The 21,295-nt window shown below is 39.4% G+C and overlaps 1 protein-coding gene across 2 annotated transcripts; it reads right to left on the reverse strand.

The window, feature by feature from the left end:
- Positions 1-209: 209 nt before the first annotated feature.
- Positions 210-20,493, reverse strand: arhgef19 (Rho guanine nucleotide exchange factor (GEF) 19). Of its 2 annotated transcripts, none has more exons than XM_017487306.3 (16): positions 19,958-20,493; positions 6,485-7,133; positions 5,632-6,180; positions 5,314-5,446; positions 5,138-5,217; positions 4,811-5,052; positions 4,545-4,705; positions 4,226-4,378; positions 3,837-3,966; positions 3,618-3,692; positions 3,369-3,458; positions 3,109-3,272; positions 2,689-2,847; positions 1,858-1,931; positions 1,664-1,768; positions 210-1,524 (listed from the first exon to the last, which is right to left on the reverse strand). In XM_017487306.3, the coding sequence occupies exons 2-16, from the start codon at positions 7,110-7,112 to the stop codon at positions 1,367-1,369; spliced, it is 2,901 nt and encodes a 966-aa protein (XP_017342795.2). In that variant the 5' UTR covers positions 7,113-7,133; positions 19,958-20,493; the 3' UTR covers positions 210-1,366. The 2 variants fall into 2 exon arrangements, with proteins under 2 accessions (XP_017342795.2, XP_017342796.2); XM_017487307.3 differs by lacking the exon at positions 19,958-20,493 and adding an exon at positions 19,566-19,778.
- Between the last annotated feature and the right edge of the window lie 802 nt (positions 20,494-21,295).

Genomic DNA, 21,295 nt, shown 5'->3' on the forward strand with positions numbered 1-21,295 from the left:
CATTTACACCTAGGGGCAATTTATCTTAGTCTGTCCACCCACCTGCATGTTTTTGGACAGTGGGAGGAAACTGGAGAGAACACATGGACATGAGGAGAACACACACAGAAACTCCACACAGACAATAAGCCGAGCTCTGGGGAGGTGACAACGCCACCCGCTGCGCCTAAGCTATAGCTTAAAACAAAACAAATATTTGTTAGTGATAGTTGCATTTATTTTAGAGATAAAACATTTTTACAGAGATGCATGACACAGAAATAGATATCTAATGCTCTTTATAGACCATGCTCAGCATAATTATTTAGTGTCTTTCCTCTAAACAGAAATGACAAAAATATCCACAAAACACCTGGTGAAAGTCTTCCCATCATAAATAATTGTCAAAAGTAGAAGTGGACAAAAACAACAGACAAATCATTTGCAGCAGCAAATTATAAATTTGATTTAAGTACCTTAGAAAGCAAAAACTCCACTTGAAAGGATGAGTATTAATAAATGTTCTGTAGCTTTAAAATGAGGTGGTTATTTAGTATTCCAGTATTTTGCTGAGGCACAATGAACACATTATTTATAAAACCCTGTATAAGCTCAACTGGTAAGCCTTTTTTCCTGTTTTTGTCAAGTTTAATTGTGTGACGGCACATTTCTTAAATAATGTGTACATTAAAGAAATGGTTAAAGGAACAAATTGCCACAGAGCATGTCTTCTTGTGAAGTGACCTCATTATGTGGACTTGATTATGTGGTTCTTGACAGTGTAGTGGTGCTGTTATTTAGGAAAATAAACAAAGCTACAACACTGAAAACTCTAGTGGCAACCTTTTTAAATCATTTGATTTGTTTTATGTATTTAAAATATGAATTGTATGCATCGTCTGCTACTTTATGAGGTCTATGTCTATGTACCAGTGGGATGAGTTAGCCAACCAAAGCCAAAGAATGTCATTTGAGGTGAATGTGAAAGATGATTTAACCTCATTGTTCCAGGGCAGAATTAAAGAAGCAGAATTTCCACACCAAACATGTTTTATCTGATTAGCTACAATTGAGGTAAATGGAATTGGAAGTAAATCAATTTTATTTCCCCAAACCATTCTTTAAAAAAATGCTACATATCTACAAATGCTAATAGCAATGAAGAACAAAGAAAGAAATTTTAAAGTCGATACTATTACAATTTTTTGATGTGCAACTATGTTATTGCAAATATGTGCCTACCATTGTGGAAATCAAAGTTTATTGTGGAAATCCAGGTCTCTTTTTTTGATCGTTTAAAAGCATTAAGACTGTAACATCAATTAAAGCCTTTCTCATTCCAAAAACCAAGGGATTAAATAAAAGGATGCACTATATTTACAGGCCCTCACGGAGGTTCGCCCTCTAGTTTCTGTGTGACGCACTTGATGCGAATATTCTCCCGAAGGTTTCGCAAACGAGCGCTGCGACTCGTAATTTCCTCCACGTATGTTTTGGGGAACCAGCCCCTTTCTCCATCAGACAACCGGATCCCCTCCACCCATCCTGAGAAGCGAGAAACAATGAAAATCCATTGGAAATTGTCAAAATTCCATAAAGCCTACAGTCAGCTGAATAATCTTAAACTAATTAACTAAGAATCTAAAATATACAAGTGTAAAATATCCATTATCTTGTGTCATACCATCACTTGTAATGGTTTTAGCTTGAAGGATATCTGCCTTCTCCAGTGTAAGTTCATCATGTTCCTGGGCCTGGTAGCTCTTAATGCACTGAACCTGAGATAGATCTGCACGAATATAACACAGAGCCGAAATCTTAATTTCAAGTATACGTCCATTTTTTTTTTATGATTTGGAAATAAACTTAGTGTCAAACCTTCATTTTCACTAGAGTGCACAATGGTTGGATCAGGAGGAATCATGGCTGTGATCCATCGCTGTTTGCCACTCCTGTTCAGAGATGAAAGGTTATAAAACCAGCAAGAAAGTCTGCCAGTGCAGATTCAAATTATCAAGCCTGCTAACAATATCCAGGATCTGACAAGGTTTCTTTTAATTTTATTTAACAGATCAAATCTTCCATTAGTCTAAAATTGAGGCACTTTTTAGTCAGTCAGCATGTTAGGATAAACTAGAGAGGTTAGTGACAATATTTCAGTTAAATGGTTTGGAAATTGGCGGAAGAAACCATCACAATGGCAGAATCTGTCAATACTTAATTACCAGTTACAATAAAATCAGAAGGTATAAATAGAAAAAAAATCCAATCAGGTTCTATGAGAGGATGAAAGTGAAATCAAAATCAGCAGAATCTTAACCTGAAGTTGTAAGGTTAGGAAGAAAAAAACGTTTATGTCACTGAAAATGTTCAATGTGGATTTTAAGATATTTGAATATACAGCGATTGTTCTATTTAAAATTCAGGTCTTGACAATTTTAATGTGTGTCTCAAATACATCAACTTTGTTTGCTTGCTTGTTTTGTTGGTTGGTTTTCTAATTCCTCATTTGCTTAGTTTTGTGCTTATTTGTTATATCCAGTTTTAACGCATTGAACAAAATGTGAAAGCTTGTGAGATTCTGAATTTTTTGTTTTTAAACACAAGACATACAGTACTATATACAATCAATCAAATAATCAGTTTAGCTCACAGTACTCAAGGTACGAGGAACACTTGGTTGTGAGTTTGATGGAATATAGGCCTCACTCTGTTTGTGACTTGAGCAGGATCTGATATTTGAGCTGCTGTCCTTCACACAGCTGCAGAAGGAAGATGAAGCCTGAGATGCCCTGAAGCTTCTGACTCAAGTCCTTCACCTTTAGCTCGCCAATCTTAGCATGCACAAACACCATGAATTTCCATGTGCTACAGGGGAGCAGAAATAACAGCACTGTGTAACCATCCTAATTTTCAAACTATACTGTGTGTCAGACTGATGGTTAGCTGATTGCCAGTCAGCACTTAGCGAGTGGTTTAGAGAAAATGCTGACTTTTGCTAACCCTCCAACTGTGGTGAGGGGTAAAAAACACACCACATGTTCAGACAAAAAAAAAAAACAGATGTAAATCTCTTTTACTAACTTTCCAACACTCTCCCCCACTGCCACGTATTCATTATTCACTCACTCTTTTCTCCGGGACAGTAAGAGGCAGTCATTAAACAGGTGCAGATACACAGGACGTGTAGGCAGTTTAAACTTTGACCCGGATATACTCATGGTTTGTGTGTCCACCTCCAGCAGCTCACCATGTTTTACTAACCAGCGAGACTGAGAGATGAGAGGGAAAATCTAAAGAGAGTGAAAGAGTAGATTATATATATATATATAACTTTTAAAATGTACCAAATTTGTCCAGGGAATTTATGATAGTATATCCTTTAGTACCTTTCCCTCAAAGTGTATTCTCTTGTTGAGATGAATTAGTTCCTCCATCCTCTTCATAGATTGCACACTGGAGTTACATTCTTTTATAATCTGTATCAGCACATGAGATCAGATTTATTCAGTGGAAATCATTGTTCTCTTTATAGCATGTTCAGCATCTCTTTATATCTGTTATTTGAAATATTACATTGTCCAATTCAAAATGGATCATGAGTTTGAATTTTTAAAAGAGAATTATAACACTTCTACCTTTTTCAGTTCATTAAACGCCTTGGTGGCCGTGTCCTCATCTCGCGAACCAGGCATTGTTCTCTTTAGAATGTTCTGTAACAAGTTTAAATCAGTCCTATTTTGGTCTGTAGAAGTGATTTAGTAAAATTGTAAATGGAATATCTACCATTCTTGTAAAATACCCTGAATTTAGTAATGAGACATGATCAATAGTTGGTCAGTGGATATGCTGCCCACCTCCACCAGCATTTTGAGCCGCGTTATCCTTTGAAAGGGCAGAATGAGGAATGATGTAAGAGGGAGGCGCTGGCATATCGGGTCCTCCTCCAGACGGGCAAGGATTCCAGGGAAGCGAGGATTTTCTTGTCTGTGAAAAAGAAAAATGATCACTTCCTGGTTGAATCCTACGATGAGCATCAAAGTTACATTACTCCTGCTCTGCTCAGGTGCTCTAGTTAAAGTCCTCTTCCACTAACCAAAAGCATTGTATCCTTCACCAAGGCATTTTACCCAAATCAGCTCAAGCTTCTGTCAACTCCAAGCCATCTACTTCACAATGACGACGAAATGGTTTCCCCACTTGCCCTACTGCATATAAATAAGGTTCAAAGAGTAAAACTGCTCACAGAAGCCGTTGGTACGTCTGCTCCTGGTAGGCCTGGTTAGTAACATAAGGAAGGTAGACCCTCCGTAGTGCCGGGCAGTGGTCCAGAACAATATCACACACATCAAAGCGCAAGATGTCTGCCTCTAAACGCTGCTCAAGATCCTGTAGAAATCTTGTGGAGAAATCAACAGGAAAAAATAAGCGGTAATATAGTAACAAACGTAAAGACAGAGGAAGAGAATGAGTTCTATAATGTGACAGATGTAAGGAGATGTCACTAAAAATACATTATAGCTATCACAGCTACCATGCTTACTTCATATTTCCTGTCTACATACTTCTCACTGACGTCCTTGACATCAGGCAATTTGGAGAAAAGCCACTGTTTCTCTTGAGCCCCCAAGCACTCGTTCAGCTCTGAAGACATCATGAAGTGGTCAACCGCTATGGTCAAGCTGCGTATGTAAGAAGCTTCACTTGTCACCAGCTCAAACTTAGCCTGAAGCGAGAGATAAGGTGGATAAGAATATAAGGCGATATAACTCCAAAAAGTAGTATGTACCTAGTTATCAAAGTAGATAGCTGAGCGCAGAACTGGCATTACCTCTTGCAGTTTACGCTCCTCATTGCTGAAATTGTCCAGCTGTCCACTGCTGCGCACATCAGGAATGTCCTGCCAGAGGGAAAAGGCAGAGCCCCGTGATGAACGAAAGGAGCTGGAGGGAGACAGATTGCTGGGGGATGCACTGTCCCCAGTCCGGTCATCTTCCATTCCAGGCTCGGCTCCCTGTTGCCTCTGGATCTCACGATTAATTGCCACATCGCTGTACTCCTGATACAGGATCACTGACACAGAAAAAAGGGAGGATGAAGAAATGTGTACTTACAAGTATCACAAACCCTTTTTAAGACTCCTTAAGGTCACACTTACAACTAGGCAGAAAGCGTGACAGGCGTTTGGGACTTCGAAGTGGGGTGTCTGCATCCTCATCAATTGAATCTTTTGTCATACTGTGCAGATAAGAATACAAAACAACTTGCTGAATGATATAATTCTAGTCTATGGTTGAGATACTCAGAAGAAGGATGGCTGAGGAGGAGGATCACCTGAGCTTAGAGCTTCTCCTGTGCTGTGGCAGAGTGCTGTCAGCAGAGGGCAGTGGTGGTGCAGATCCCATCGGGCTGTGTGGCATGCTGTCACTTGAGCCCGCTGAAAGGCGCTGCCTGATGTTGGGTTTGTCTACAAACAGAGAAATTGGTTGAGGGGGTGAGTAACATCCAAGTGTCAGAATGACAACCCCAGAAAGAGTGTCTGACCAAAAGGAAACTGACACAAGGCTTCTCCACTATATTAAATGGAAGGAAAAATCTTTCCATAAGGCCTTAGTTTGGAGTGGAGATATAAGAAGTTTTGAAAGCACTCACAGTCTGGACCAGAGTTTACAGATTGGTGACGATCCCTGGAGGTCACACGGGCAGACAGCGACTTTCCCAGCCTTAGGGAAAAAGAGTTTTTCCTCTGTGAAAGCTGCAGACGTGATATGAGCTCAGAGGCTGAGAATCGTCGCCGCTCATGGTCTGAGGAACGGGATCGGGGCAAGGGCATGGGGTGGGAGTGCACATGAGGCAGGGAGGGCCCACCTAAGAAGGCTGAATCTTGTAGATGCCCACTATCCCCCAATTCCTCTTCTCCTATCCCTCTCTCACTTGCCTTATCCCCCAGTGCTGCATCCACAGTTGGGTGATCCAAAGCCAGTGGTGGTGGGGTAGAGGTGGAAGGAAGGGTGAGTTCTTCATCTAAATCTAACAAAGCGCTGGAGCTCTGGGATGTTGGCACAGTGGAGCCCACTAATCCCAACTCTCCCTCTATGAAGGATTCAAAGGATCCAGGGAACAGGTAGTCACATTCGAGTACTGGACTGTTTAGAGAGTCATCACTTACACTGTCAGGTGAGTACACCTTCATCTTGCGCCCTGTCACATGATACACAAGGTGCAGGATTGGTAACTAAACAACACAAGCTTATCATTTTTTGGAATTCATAGTATTCACAATATATCAGTGAATTATCTCTTGAAAAAATATGGCTCAAATTATAAGACAGTGGTGTGGGGAAAAAAAAAAATAGTGGAAATAGGTTTTCTGTTGTACTTTTTTTTTTTTTTTTTTTTTAGATGTAGAGGCCATAAATTTGACTAAAGCATTACAAAATTTAACTACAGTTTCTTTCTAAGACAAGAATGTGTCACAAAGTAGCTAAATTATGGTGCCACTTACGTATAGACTTCTCCTTTGAAGATCCCTGTGATGCTCGTCTCTGTAGACGAAACTTATCATGGTTCTGTAGATCTGAGCTTGCTGAGGAGCAGGGAGAGCTGGGCTGCTGAGAGTCCACAGAGTCCCTGTTCCTGGACACAAACGTTGGCAACAGGGGAAGGAATAGATCTTTGGGACTACACTGTGGTAAGAGTTTTTCAGAGTCTGTCTTAAGTGAGTCCACACAGGGTGCTCTGATATTATCCTGAACTTCTTCCACATCATGTCCATCCTGTCCAAGTTTCACATGGGCTGTGTTTGCATGTCTCTCTCCCTTTTGGCAGCAGTTCGAGGAAGGCCCATTATGAGGCAAGCCAGAGGAGCATGGCGAGGAACTGCGTCTTCCCAACGATGATGAGGAACAAAAACCATTTGTTTTAGGCTGCTGAAGGTCGATGAAGGCTAGTGTCTCCTGCTGACACACAGCAATGTGCTGGCACAGAAGAGGCCTGTTCTCCTGAGAGTTGTTCAGAGCCTGTGACTCAGGTGAACCAGGGATCCACATGGCAGAGCTCTCCCCTCGGCAACAGAACGTGTGGAGGTGAGGCTGGAAGTCAGGGAGAGGAGAGAATCCATAGCCAGGGAGCATGGCTTAGATGACACATGGGAGCTGTGGGGGAGATATGAAATATAGAGAGATAATCAGTTACAGGACAAATCATCACTGTAGCAAATGTTTTAAAAATGCAACATTTAACATACAGTATATGATAAAAAAAGACCTCCTGGTAAGCGTTTCCCCAGCTTCAGCTATAGGCTGACTGGAATGTTGAATAATTAAATGTCATACTGTACTCTATGAGAAAAATGGTTCCTTAATGGTTCTTTGGATAGTTCTTTACTTGCAAAATTTCCTGAAAGTAAAATCCTCTACACAGAGCTTCCAGCGTTCCCCCAGAGAGACACACTGAAAAATGCTTTAGTGTCCTAGAGGGAACCTTTAACCTTTAAGATTTTATAAGAACCATCAGCATGCTTTCTCATACACAGAAGAGCATATTCATCTAGATAATTTCCACTTGCCAGGGCAGGCTTGGACACACCAAAGCCCATCTCATCCATCTGTCAGTGCACATCCTGATGTTGCTGTGTAAAGCTAACTTTAGAGTAGACTGTTCTCCTCCCCCTATGCTTGGTTGGGCTCTGTCAGAGCTTCAGCGCGGTGTCTTCCTGCTTTAATTAAAGAGTGTGGTTTCTCAACTCTCAGCCCCTGTACTTAACCCCCTCCCTCTGCTTCTGCCACGTTCATCCCAGACACTGTTACTCCTGCATGGCCACTGCAGCACCAGCTCACAGCCAAGAGACACCGTGCAGATGTCCAAAGTCCAGAGTGCTATTGCTGAACAAATTGAAGGGTGTGTCAAAATCATCTCATTATAAGATCTGTTACTCTCTTCCTATCGTTCTTTTTTCTTCACAAACATCCCTTGTTTTGTACAAACAAACTAGGTCAGTGGAGATTCTCTAAGATAACCTGGCTATTATTATGTGTCACTGTAATTGACCCAAACCTTCCTTGGGTGTTTGTTGATTCAAAAAAAAAATGCAGATATGTTTTTTTTAAAACCTCGGGACAATGCTCTCAGGAACATCTGGGTAAAGAAGAATACTAAGCGTACTATGTTTATTGACTGTTCTGCCTACACATGCATAAGTAAAAATAATAATATATATAAGTTGATATTAAATGTGGGAAAAAATCTAATTGATATCATCTCAGATGTTTATCAAATGATATCAGCCCTTTTGATGTTTCCCCATTTCCCTTAATAAACATGGTATAAATATTTGTAACAAATTGTCTTTCTAATTGCCTTCCACCTTTTTGCATATACTTTTTTAGGTTCATTTCAAATTATTCAAAGCTACAATTCAGTTGTTTTGCTTCATATTTTGGATTGTTTGTGGGAAATCTCAACAAATCATGATACTGAAAAATATAGGTATGTTTTCTTGTATTTTACCCAGACCATGGGGATGTAAAAACAATCACAATGACTGTTGTGAACTGGGCCTTATGCGGAACAGAAGAAAAATGACAACGCTCTACTACCACATACAAAGAAACTAGCAGTGTATTTTTCTTTCTCTTCTTGTCTGAGGCTTTGTTTCTACCAGGACTGAAATTTTAGTTCACAGGTACTGATGCAAAGACACACTTGGGACAAATCTGGCATGACAAACATAAAATATAGTCCACTTGCTTCAACTGCACTCATTGCCAATTAAAAACCCATCTCCACCACCACAGCACACACATTACAATCATACATACACACGACACAAAGCACATACTGCACAAATGGTTACCTGTTCCCTGTGCCAAACAAAGGATCTCTTTATTCTCAAATGTAGAGGGCTGTTAGGTGCACAGGAGATTTGAGAGGGTGTGGGAACAGATTGGGATTGTACACACACACACACACACACACACACACACACACACACACACACACACACACACACACACACACACACACACACAACTGAGTACAATTCAAAATTAGTGGAGATTTGATCGGTAAACTAAACCCACTCAAAGCCACAGATTACTGCAGTGCAAAGGTTCCTCATGCCCGAGTACACTTAAGATATGATTTTTCCAAAGTTTATTCATTCTTTAATTATTAAACCTCTAGAAACTTTAGAACTACTAAGCTGGCATTCAGGGAGATACAATAAAATGAAATCAAATCTTGCATAATCTTTCAGTACATAATGGTTTAATGCTGTCCAAAACCTTCACAGCAAAATGAATTCCATTACACACTACATTACAGCCCATTAGCTTACACCTTTCCCATACAATCAGTTTAATGTCTTGTCATTTATGGTTTTCAATTTAAAAAAAAAAAAAAAAACAGCATATAATTTGCCTTTCTTTGAAGGTGTTATTTGCGTACGTTTCTTTGGTGTTCTCATTTTCCCTGTAATTTCACTAGGCTCCTCTAAGTCACTGTGTCTGCGTACTAGATGAATAGAGACATGGCAGGCCTTTTATGATGGCTGTGATTAAAGAAGAGAATTCCTCTCTCTGACATCGTGCATAAGCGTACACAGACAGTTAAGGCTGGCGTGATTTCTCAGCTGTAAATACCATCGGTTTCTATGCAATTTTCAATAAACTAATGAGTGTTTGCTCATTGTCACTTTGGCGCTTAAAACTATGCATTATCCACAACAGTATATGGAGTTTACATGGGAGACGGCACACAACTATGGAGAGGAAACAGATTTCATAGTAACACTTTAGAATTATAACCGAGTAACTATGCAAGAGCACATCCTGAATTAATAGTAAATATCTGAAATGGAATAATGAATTGCGTTGTTAGTACTAAATGAAGGACAGTATACCACTTCACAGCAGGGAGTGCAAATACTATTAACTAGTGGTGAACATGGCATAAAATCATATCTTAGCAAGTGAAAGTAACTTGGATAAAGAAAGCTGATCTAATATTTCCAAATGTAATATTAGATTTGATATTAGAAATCAAATCTGAAATTATTCAGCCAGTTTTTTAGAAGCTTTTACACATTTCAAGCATTATTTTTCGATTTTCTTATTCTACTGGCAAAAAATGTTGCTTCTTTCTAGAAATACTGAGAAAAATTATCTACCAAGACTTTTTCAAGCTTGAAATTAGAAACAAAGGTCTAGAAATAGGTCTAATAAGCATACAATTGGTTTATTGTGATGTTATAATAGGAAATACTGGATATATTCGACTATCTTCAAGATATTAACACATTATTCCTGTTAATGACTCATGAGCACATGCTTATGTTGTTAGCACTCTCTCCTCTCTCTCTCTCTCTCTCTCTCTCTCTCTCTCTCTCTAAAATAATGACTCCAATGTTCTGTGTAAGTGAATGACTTAAGCGAGGTCATGTGAGGTTTGTAAGTCTATACGTCTTGAGGGAAAAGGCAGCCATTGAGAAATAGATCAGGAAATGAACTGTAATTTTCTAATTTGGATACGACAGCAATGAATAAACTAAACCTGGGGAGTCCAAAATAAAAAAATTAATTAAACATTGCGATAGTTGTAATAGTTGCAAGCCAAGCTACCTCTGAAATATTAATGTAGGGTTAGACAGTCAAAGCAAAAGAATAATTCCTTAACAATAGTTTAACATTTATAGGCAGTTCTGTATAAAACAAGCCTAAACCTTTGCTCCATTATGTAAGCTAATACCTTTGTATAAATGTTAAGCAAACTTAAACTGGGTCTAATCAATTAATCATAATGTTTTGTTTTGTTTTATTTTCTTCACAAGTTGGTCTCCAAGTCTACTTTGTTTACATTAATATATTTTTAGGCCACATATAATGCATTAGTATGGCTCTTCTTGGTCATTACTATATTAGTTTATCTCTACATTCATTTATGTTGTCTGATGGTAATTACCGGGGGAACAATAAGTCCTTATCATATTTATTCATTAGTAATAAAATATGCACCGTCAAACCTTTCATCATTAGATCATAATTTGCTCTTGCATAGTTATAGGGTTACTAAGGAACCTTATTGTAAACCGTCCCCAATTTAATTGGTCTTGAGTCTTTAAAGCGACAGCACATATGCAGACTAATAAGGAGGGAAATGAATAAATCTACTATTCACAAACTAAAATGGGCACATAAACCACTTCCAGGACTTTAATCCTTGGTTAAGTCTCCAAGCTTCCTGCCTCCTATTTTGCTCTATTTCAGGGATTTTCCCTCATAGTGAGTGTCTCTTTGAGTTGCAGGGTCTAACAGTGTGGTGACACAGGCTTCTGTTTGTGTGTAATATTACATTGACCCAAGCTCACACAGCTGCTCTAATTGGTCAGGGTCTGGGTGGTCAGTCAGCTTGAGGCAGTCTTCTCCACTTGCAGAGAGCACATTGCTTAGGATGAGCTGTCTCCACACACACTTTAGCTAGCAATGAGCAAGACAAGTGACAGGATGATTGGAATGGTATACTTATTTAAAAACAAAACAAAAAAAAAACCCAACTATCAAGACATAAATGGGTCCAGACTTTATTACTATTTTACTGTAGTTACTGAATAATTCCTAGTAGTTAATGGATAATATGCTTGGATATTAATGGGTTAATATTTATCAGGCTTAGACTGAATTGAAATTTTCAGGACTGGAGAAACTATTTTCCACAAAAAGCTAATACTTAATTGTGATTACAATTGAAATTCATAGTCTAAGCTAAATAAGCAACTCTAATGCATGCTCTCTTAATGTGTTTAATGCATGTCTAATCATAAGTAATGGATTTTTTCGCCTAAATAACAAGCCACCCTTATCTATGATAAGAGCAGAGTAGTGGATTTTAATTGCAGCAGGTATGGACTTCACCTTCGACACGGTGAGCATGAGCTGCTGGGAGTAAAGCTCGCCATGTTTACATTTTGGAGGGGGTCAGAATCTACCCTAGAGCCTGAGGCCTTCCTATACTTACTCAACCATGACAGTCACAGAATTCCTAGTTTAACCCTTTATATTGCATCACCCCCACACAACCCTGCAACACTTGAGAGATGGTGAGAGACAGATTCTGCCCAAAGGAGACAGTCCAGTTACTGAAACATGCCTTGGTGTTCCCATGTCCATGCCAGTCACTTTCCACCATTGTTGACCCAATGACCTCATCGTAAAACAAACTCAGATGGCCCTCTGAGCCACTATCACATGTAAACACAAAGATTGCTGCCTGTGCTGGGAATTCCCTGTCAGATAGGAGAGTGTTTCGACACAGGACACACACACACAGCATTTGAAGTGCAGTTTGGAAATAAAACCCAATTAACAAATGAGCAGGTAAGTAGTTTAGTGAAAGTGAATATGACCTAAGGCATGTGTCGGAATTGTTTTTCCACTTCACTGCTCTAACTGTGTTTAGATTGGCCTCTTCATCACCTTGGAAAGGAGTGCTATGCCACTGCAATGGCACAATGCCACAATTTCAGACCATCTGGGAAGACAAAATAGGCAAACTCTGGCAAACAAAGCACTTTAAATTTGAGTATTACCATGATAATGTTCTACTGTAATAAACGTCCATATAATGCCATTGTGACCAAAGACAGCTGAAGGCAAAGTGTCAAAAAAATTTTAAGTAAAATCTCAGTGTAACCACAAGACATGTCTATAAGTGACCAATGGGAGGATGACGTAGAATGGCACAAAACCGGAAATCAATTTGCTGGCTACAAATATAGTAGTGGCAAAATGCTTATGGACAAAAAGTATCCTTATTACCTCAAGTTTACTTTCAAGAATGCAACACCCTTCTTCTGTATGAACACAGATCAACCTGATTGATTATATGATCTCATGATATGATATGATGTTAGCGGATCTTCAACATATAATCTGACACGGAGAACACGTTATTGCATTATGTTATAGAACTTAGAAAAGATTTTAGTGGGATCATCTCATACAGTGAGACAAGTAATATTTGACTTGAAAGACTGCTGTAATCTTAAACTGGGTTTAGTTTATGTGAACAGCGAGCAGAGCTAAGCTCCAGTAATATAATTTGATGGAAATGTCAATAATTTCTGATAAAGCCTTTGTGTTTTAATGTGTTTATATGTTTTATGTGATAAATCATGATGATTGACAACCCAGAGTCTAGCTCTACACACGCCTCTCAAAAAAACACATACAGATGTATGTATCTGCGGAAAAAAATAATAAAATAAAATAAAATTTTCATGGTAAAATAATATTTTTTTTTACATTGATACCTTAACATGGGGAACAGTAGAGACAATTTTTAGTTAGTGTTAATGGTAGAAAGAAAAAAAAACAGTTATGAGCCCCCCAAAATTTTAGAGAACAGAAAAGTGTGGTAAATTCCATTATTTTATTTAAGAACAAAATTCTAGAGTGACAAATTTCAGACAGATTTCTGTATGAATATCATGTGATTAGGACGTTTGTTTGTTGATGATACATTCATTGCCAAAAAGTATCACATCTTGTCCACTGTTTGTACAGCCTGTGCAATGGTCTTAACATTCCTTGATCCTTCAAGTCCCTCGTTTATTTATTTATTTATTTATTTATTTTAGTGCTGCTTGATTGCACTAATTTTTTTTTCACAACTATGCAAGTACTTTTACATTTTTTTTCTCATTATTTTATAGTATTTCATAGCTACATAAATTAGTCAGTGATGCCTCAACGTTTAATCCTTTCGTGCATAATTTCCATGCTTATGGAAACTCAATGTAAGGCGGTTTTTAGAAAAATTAGATAATAAATAAATCACCTCCAAAACACTTGAGACCATTATTGTAATTTAACATAATTCATTATCCTGATTTCTGTTGTTCTCTAGACTATTTGCCATTCTCAGTGTCTCTGGTATATTTTTACAAACTTTCGACACAAAATCCAAAATTAAGGAAAAATATTTTTGACTCCAGTGGACAGCTTTTTTTTTAATCTCAGAAATGCTTCTTTTTAATTCTGAAATTAGTTGCATCATGCAACAGTCTAAAACTGTAAATAAATTTTGTATGGTAAAGAATATGCTATATTCAAAAATAGATATTTTCTATCATTTTGTCATCCAAATGAAATATTTTAGACCTGATTCTTAACAATTTTTGGAAGATTGTTTTGATTTCCGGTTTAAAATTGTATCCTTTTTTTGTTTTTACTCATAGAATTCCTATATATAGACAATCCATTCACTTTTTAATATAGTTCATATTTAGAAGAAATGCAAATGACACTGAATAACATGTCATTTTAAGTAATAAATAAAAAAAAACATTGATGCATCTTAAATCTGAAGGTTTTAAAATAATGTATGCATGAAAGGGTTAGCCTAGCTGTTGCGTTTTTCCTAAAGCAGTCAGTTGCATAGGTATTAAGTAAGCCTACTTTGCTGAGCTGTTTAGTATAAGTATGTATAATTAATTATAATAAATGTGCATACCGCAGGCCTGTTTTTTTTTTTTGTTTTTGTTTTTTTTATTAAGCTTAGGTGATTTTTTTTAACACTATAGTTAATTTGAGGCCTTTGAACCCAGGTGGTCCAAAATCTAAGTAGTAGAATTAGTATTAATCACATTTCCATGATCCCAATATTTACTGAAAAGTATGTTCCCAAACTTCTTTAATTGGCAGCTATGAAAGAAATCCTATTTTTACCTCCTCCTAATTGGAGTATTGTCATCTTTACTGTAGATAAGAGCCTTTGAATCTTCCTGCAGATGTTCGCTAGATTAACAGACCGTAGATTTGAAAACCATAGTTATGATGCAGTGAGATAATGACCCACTTCTGATGAATTCATTTGTACTCAACGTCCTTTTTTTTTTTTTTTTTTTTTTTTATCACTATCAGTTCTTCTAGTGAACTGAGCCAAGATTTTCCCTCCCCCTCCAGATAATTATCAGGACAAAGGCAGGTAGGAACAAGCCCCACACGGTTATTTGTTTTGAAATGTGATCGGCTTGTTGAAAACACCTTGAGATTGACCATCCCAAGAGCTCTTCTTTAGATTTTGGGCTACATTCAGTAAAAATGATCCAAGAGTTGAGACGTTAAGGAATGAAATGTGAATATTAAAACAGGAGCTTGTGACAACTATGAACTATTCTTTATGTTCTGTGTTGGTAACAATGTTTGTGGTTAAAAAACAAAATCATGTCTCTTTGGCTTTTCGTGTTTAAACATGGACCAGTGCGTGACACTCACAGGTCTTTCAAAAGCCTCTTGAAAGCCGACTACACAATAACGGCTTTGCTGAGATAGCTGCGTGTTCTCTGCGCAGAGTTATTCCCGAGGTAAGTGCCTGAGCGAGGCTTGCACGGTATCATATTAGATGTGATGGGACTTGGCCAAATGAGAGCCTGAAACAGCCTGCAGGCTGCAGAGCTAGACAGGTGTGAGCCAGGGATGGGCCTTTTACACATACCTGCAGGCTTATGGAGGATCGCTTTTCAAAGATAAACCCACACACATAGGGACATGAACAAAAAAAACTCATAAGATATTCGCTCAAATAGTGGTCAGTACAGGGAGCGGAGGGAACAGAAAATTCTGTTCATCCTGCCTTTTGTGTGTGTGTGTGTGTGTGTGTGTGTAAATGAAACACATCAGTTGCAGCAATGGAGCATGAGATTAGCTGCATGTGCTTTAATGAGAGGGTGAATAGCAATAAATGACGAGCAATAACGACTCAGCTGTTTGGCAGGTATGCTCTATAATCTATACATTTTGGAACACTGGGTCAAGGTGAGTTTTTTTGCACAAGTAGATCTGCCAAACCTGAAGAAGAACAATGCGTAGTCCCACAGAAGAGAACTGGGTGAGGGTTTGTTAATGGGCACACATTTTTGTGGTTGTTTATGGTCAAAATGTTCCTTTTCCTTCAATAAACCAAAAGTGCCATTGAACATAGTCGATCATACACTGATAGTATTCTATTTCACTTTAATGAACTCAAAACCGTTATCTTCTTAGCAGGAAATTCATGTCACTGGCAAAAACTTTACTAATATAAGACGGGGGAGGGGAGGGGCTTCTAAGAAGTGTCAGTTAATATCGGACAGGTTTTTTTGACAAAACAGCTACGCAATTGTCAGTCATTCCAGATTCATATGCCATTTGGCTCATCTGTGTTTTTATTGAGGAAAAATAAAAGCCATATTTTTGACTGATAACTCATACCAGTGTACTCCGATGTTAACAACATGTATTTGTACACATACAAATGTGTGAATGTTGGCATGTCTGCAGAACAATAGAGGCAGAGACACAGTAAGTAAGAAATTAAGTTCAATTCCACGAGCAGTCTCCGAAAACCACCCCACCCCCCGACCCCTGTTCCCAACAAAGGTCTCAGACACATGCAGACACTTTCTGCATTCCCCAAATAACTAAGCTCTTGTCATTCCACTCAAATTGCCCAGCAAGCTGCGGTGGGAGACGAACACAGAGCCTTGTGTGCCTCAGCTCATGCAACAGAACAACAGGCCCCGTTTTGTGTGGCTACATCCTGGTCGCTGGTGCCACAGCAACTCGCCCCAGGTGAGGCTTCAGAAGGTCAAACCCTCCAACCCCCCATGGCCTTGCTCCTCTTCCTTCACCATCTACTCATTCTGCAGGTGAGCTCTGGCAACCTGTGTGTGCTATTAACAATAAGCCTGGCAAACAGAGTTGAGTGAAATGGCATTAGCAACGAAGCCAGGTACCCCTGAGGGCCTCTTTTAGCCTCGCTGACCCAAAAATCATGGACTGACAGAGGGGGAGGGAAGAAGGGTGGAGGCTCCATAATTAACCCACAGCGTCCTTTTTAAGCAAATCTGCAGCCCGAGTACATGTAGGTGCAGATCCAGAACTAGGCTGCTTCCTCAGACTGACAGGTGATAGGGCAGGTGCTCCAAAGTGAGTCCACAAGGGGAGGAGATGAAGGAAGAGGAGGGAGGAGATGGAGGGATAGAGGGAGAAGAGGGAGGTAAATTAAACTATAAATCAGACAGGACTTGCCAAACAGATATGCTGCATTAAAACCGAATTCCTACAGTCACAATAACTGTCACAGAATGCGCAATGGCTCAGGGTGGAGACACATAATTAAAGCAAATAGTTTAAGCAAAAATGAAAGTATATCAATCAGTAATGTCTGAAGTTTACTTCTTTATTTCTGCACTGGACGTGTAATGTTGCTTAAAACTAACAGGTCTATATCACTAAAAGTGATTTTGGGTGATCTTGACTGTAAAGTCAAATTTGGTATCTGAAGTTTGCTTCTTTAGTTTTGCGCCAGAGCTATGAAGTTAAGAGAGTAGCTAACAATTAATGGACGATCTAGGTCATCCGAAAAGATGCTAAATTATTTTAGGTGACCTTGAATGTAAGCAATCAGCCAAGACAAGTTTGGTTTGGTGTCCGAAGTTTGCATAATTAGTTCTGAACTGGAGCTATAAGGCTAAAAGACAAGTTTGGTGTCTTGCTTCTTTAGTTTTGTACAAGAGCTATAAGACTAAAGTAAATAAGAAGTAAAGGAAGTCTATGTCACTGATTTTGAGTGACCCTGGTCACTGATCAGCTAAGATATGTTTGGTTTGATGTTTTATAAGGTTAATCCCTGCTAACAATTTAGCAGAACGGTTCTAATTGTTTCAGCTCTATAAACTTTTCAAAGTATTGTATTAGTAAAGTATTTCCATTCATCCATCCATCCTCTTTATGGGGTGGCAACCCATCACAGGGCACAATCGTCCACACATTCACACACTACGAAAAAATTTGGAAATGCCAATCAGCCTACAATACATGTCTTTGGACTGGGGGAGGAAACTAGAGTACCCAGAAGAAACCCCGAAGCACGAGGAGAACATGCAAACTCCACGCACACATGGAGGAGGTGGGATTCAAATCCCCAACCCCGGAGGTGTGAGGCAAATGTGCTAACCACTAAGCCACCGTGCCCCTGTAAGACAATTTTACAAAATGTTAATAAAAGTTCTGACAACTTTTCTGCAACATCTTTAGTTTTCATAATGTTGCCTTAGTTATTTTGTTATGTTCTAACTGGCAGAATTAGTCAAAATAACAAAAACAAAAAACACTGGAAAAACACCATCATTTTTGGTTGAACTACACCTTTAAGATAATGAAGGGCTACATTGATGTACGCTTTGCGAGTTAACAAAGTCATGTCTGAACTTCGTGCTTTTGGAAAGCCACCTGTCCATTATGCACGGTTGTCTTCCCACATCTGCTCCTGAGATGTAACGAGCTGGGTTTAAAGGGGACATTACTGTATGCCAGACAAACACACGAGAGAGTGAGTAAATGGTGTAAGACTCTGAGCCTCCCCTGAGTCACATACACAAACAGAAACTGGCACGGCTGGGCACGACATTGTTGTTCCTTTAGACTGGCCTAGTTTACTGTCTCTGTAGAGTTAATATTTTAAAACAAACTAAGCACGCCCTTAGGGATCCATCCCATATTTCTCATTGTCACCTTGAGCAGAGAAAGTTGACTTCTTGCTTCTTAACACCAGTCCAGGTCACATAATGAGATCATCTCAGATGACCTCTTTATAGCTGGTTTTATCTGTCTGCAGTGTTCTAATGATGCAGAGTTTTGAAAGACGGGTTCATTACACAATTCGTCTGTTTTACATGGCAGATCTCGCCTGGGAGCCCGAAAGGCATCTGATATCATTCCATTCAACAGGGACACAAACAGAGGCGCTGAGACAGCCAGAAATGCAATGGAGATCTCTCTTACAGTGGCTCTGATATGACAAAGCAGCAATACAGACAAAGAAAGAGGATGAATAAGACTTTATTGTGATCTGATACTGTTTGTATCATACTATTTCCTGTCCTCTCTTGAACATATCCCACAAATGATTTATCTCCAGGCTGAACTTAAAGGTATTAAGCTGCACTCAAGGATTATTAAGGGAGTTGAAGTGGCACAATTTTCACATAGCTGTAATTTACTCAGTGCGTCATTCGAAAATGCTCGTTCAGCCTCAAGCAGTTGAAGTAGCACTTAAAGCAAGCTTTTCTTCAGGTCACTACAATTATCCACTCAACATAAGCACATGGACAAAACAAACGCGTAATAAAAACAGCACTGAAAGTAAATAAGTGTCATAACCCATCACACATATATTAAAAAGGGAGCTCAGCTTGTCCCTTTGCTCATCCTCAAAATATACTAGTTCCTAACTCAGCAAGCAGACAAAATCTCTCTGAGACTCACTTATCAATCATCAAGTAGTCATCATCAGTAGTAATAGACTTCAGCTTAAACCACCATTTGACTGTGACTGTAGTAAGGCAGTAATTGCAATCCACCAAACTGAAGAGAACATTTATCAAAAACCATAAATAAAGCAAAGACTTCAACCCTAAAGACAACCCTTAGACATGTCTTCCTTTCAAGCAGTGGACACAAAGAGCAAGTTCAAGACTCTTCCGCCATGCTGCTATGTTCAGGTCTATTTACAGCTCTCCTCTCTGCGTGTCCTGGACAAGCACTCACCTGCCTTCCGCTTCTCCAGCTGCACACTCGCTGTTCCAGCTCTGCACAGCACTCCACATCACACATAGCCAACACATCATTAGCTATGCAAACACAACAAGCTTGCAAGCTGACTTGTTGGTGTCTGATCGTACGTGCTAGCTGAGCGGAATGGCTGAAAGGCAGTGTCTCTGTTTCCTATCCAAGCAAGTCTTACTGGACCTGAGCCCAAGCCTCAAGGGAAACAAATGTATTAACATTAAACTGGAATAATTTAGAGGTGGGGTCTATCACTGTGCTAGCACCATTGGATGAGCATAATAAGAAAACTGTTGAGTATAATATTACCATACAATTACACCAATTACAACATTGGTGGAAAACACTTTTACAAACGGATGCAATGGATGTACCTGAAAGTCGTCAGTAACTCCTGGAATGGTCTTTGGCCACCACCAGCGTGCAAATCCAGTCCATTGAAGCGTCCGGTTGAAGCACAGTGGTGTCCATGACTGCCTCGTGTTCTCAGTTTGGTCTTTTTTCCATGTTTCCCACCAGGCACATGTATGAGACACTGGAAGCTAGTCAAGATTTTCAGTTCAAAATTCCCAACCTCTGATCTGCAGCTCAGCAGCACACAAAGAAAGCCATAAAACATGAAAAACACAACTGCTGCCTGTCTTATCTAGTTAAAATGCACAGCCTTCTTCCCAGCTTTCTTCCCTCTCTTTGCTCCTAGCGCCCTCTCTCCCTCTCGAAACCAAAAACAATTCAGGGAGAAAGAAGATTAATCCTCGAGTCCACTGTTTCTGGATTCCTTTTCTCTCAGTCAGAGGGAGAGAGGAGCGAGTTGTGGTGTGTTTGGGGAGAATCTTCCTGGTCTAAGAGAGTGTGTGTGTGTGTGTGTGTGTGTGTGTGTGTGTGTGTGTGTGTGTGTGTGTGTGTGTGTGTGTGTGTGTGTCTGAATTCCTGTGTGTCAACAGTAGTGCTTTGGAAGTGGATATCAGGCAGGTAGGGGGGGGGGAGAAAGCGAGAGAGAGAGAGAGAGAGAGCAAGAGAGAGAGAGCACGAGAGATGATTATGCATGTATGCGTTCAAGCGTGTGTGTAATTAAGTAAGTATCACTTAGGAGAAAGCTAGGTACCTGAGAGGGCATGCTCAAATTCAAATATACTGAACTTAACTCTCTCTGTCCCACAGTTTTCATCTACTCAATTAAAAAAACAAGAAAAACAAGGTCACCAAGCTGAGTTTCCATCTGGATATCACAGAGCCACGGACATCTAGAATATCAGGAACTTGGACATATTGTAGACACTGTTTTCTATTCCTGTATAGAGTATTAACAGCAACAAGCATGCATCTTTCTGCCAACACCTTGCTTGTCTTTGTTTGGCTCCAGCTTGTGTCTGAGTGCAGCATGATGGCCGCTGTCCACGTTGCATACTTCAGAGCTCCAACATGTACTAACGCACTCTTCCTTCAGGCTGAACAGCACAAGGCACTGCAATCGCAACAATCAAAAATGAAGCCTCAGCAGGAATAGGCAGAGAGAGAGAGAGAGAGAGAGAGAGAGAGAGAGAGAGAGAGAGAGAGAGAGTCAAAGAGCCTTGGGCCACAGAAATTCTTTTTACTTTAGATTTTTTTTCTAAGGTGGAGTTGTGGGATTGAGAAATCATTAACAGAATACCTGTCTGCTGCTGATTTACAATAAATCAGATTAATTTGATTCCATTTTGCTTCATTTTCTT

This window comes from Ictalurus punctatus, chromosome 15 (assembly GCF_001660625.3).
Source record: "Ictalurus punctatus breed USDA103 chromosome 15, Coco_2.0, whole genome shotgun sequence".
In the NCBI taxonomy this organism is placed as follows: Eukaryota; Metazoa; Chordata; class Actinopteri; order Siluriformes; family Ictaluridae; genus Ictalurus; species Ictalurus punctatus.

Coding starts and splice junctions, on each gene's coding strand:
- arhgef19 (XM_017487306.3), bottom strand. CDS start 7,112: ATGCTCCCTGGCTATGGATTCTCTCCTCTCCCTGACTTCCAGCCTCAC. Junction 3,967..4,225: donor CAGACGTACCAACGGCTTCT/GTGAGCAGTTTT, acceptor TCTTTTTCACAG/ACAAGAAAATCCTCGCTTCC. Junction 3,273..3,368: donor GAATACACTTTGAGGGAAAG/GTACTAAAGGAT, acceptor CACTCTCTTTAG/ATTTTCCCTCTCATCTCTCA.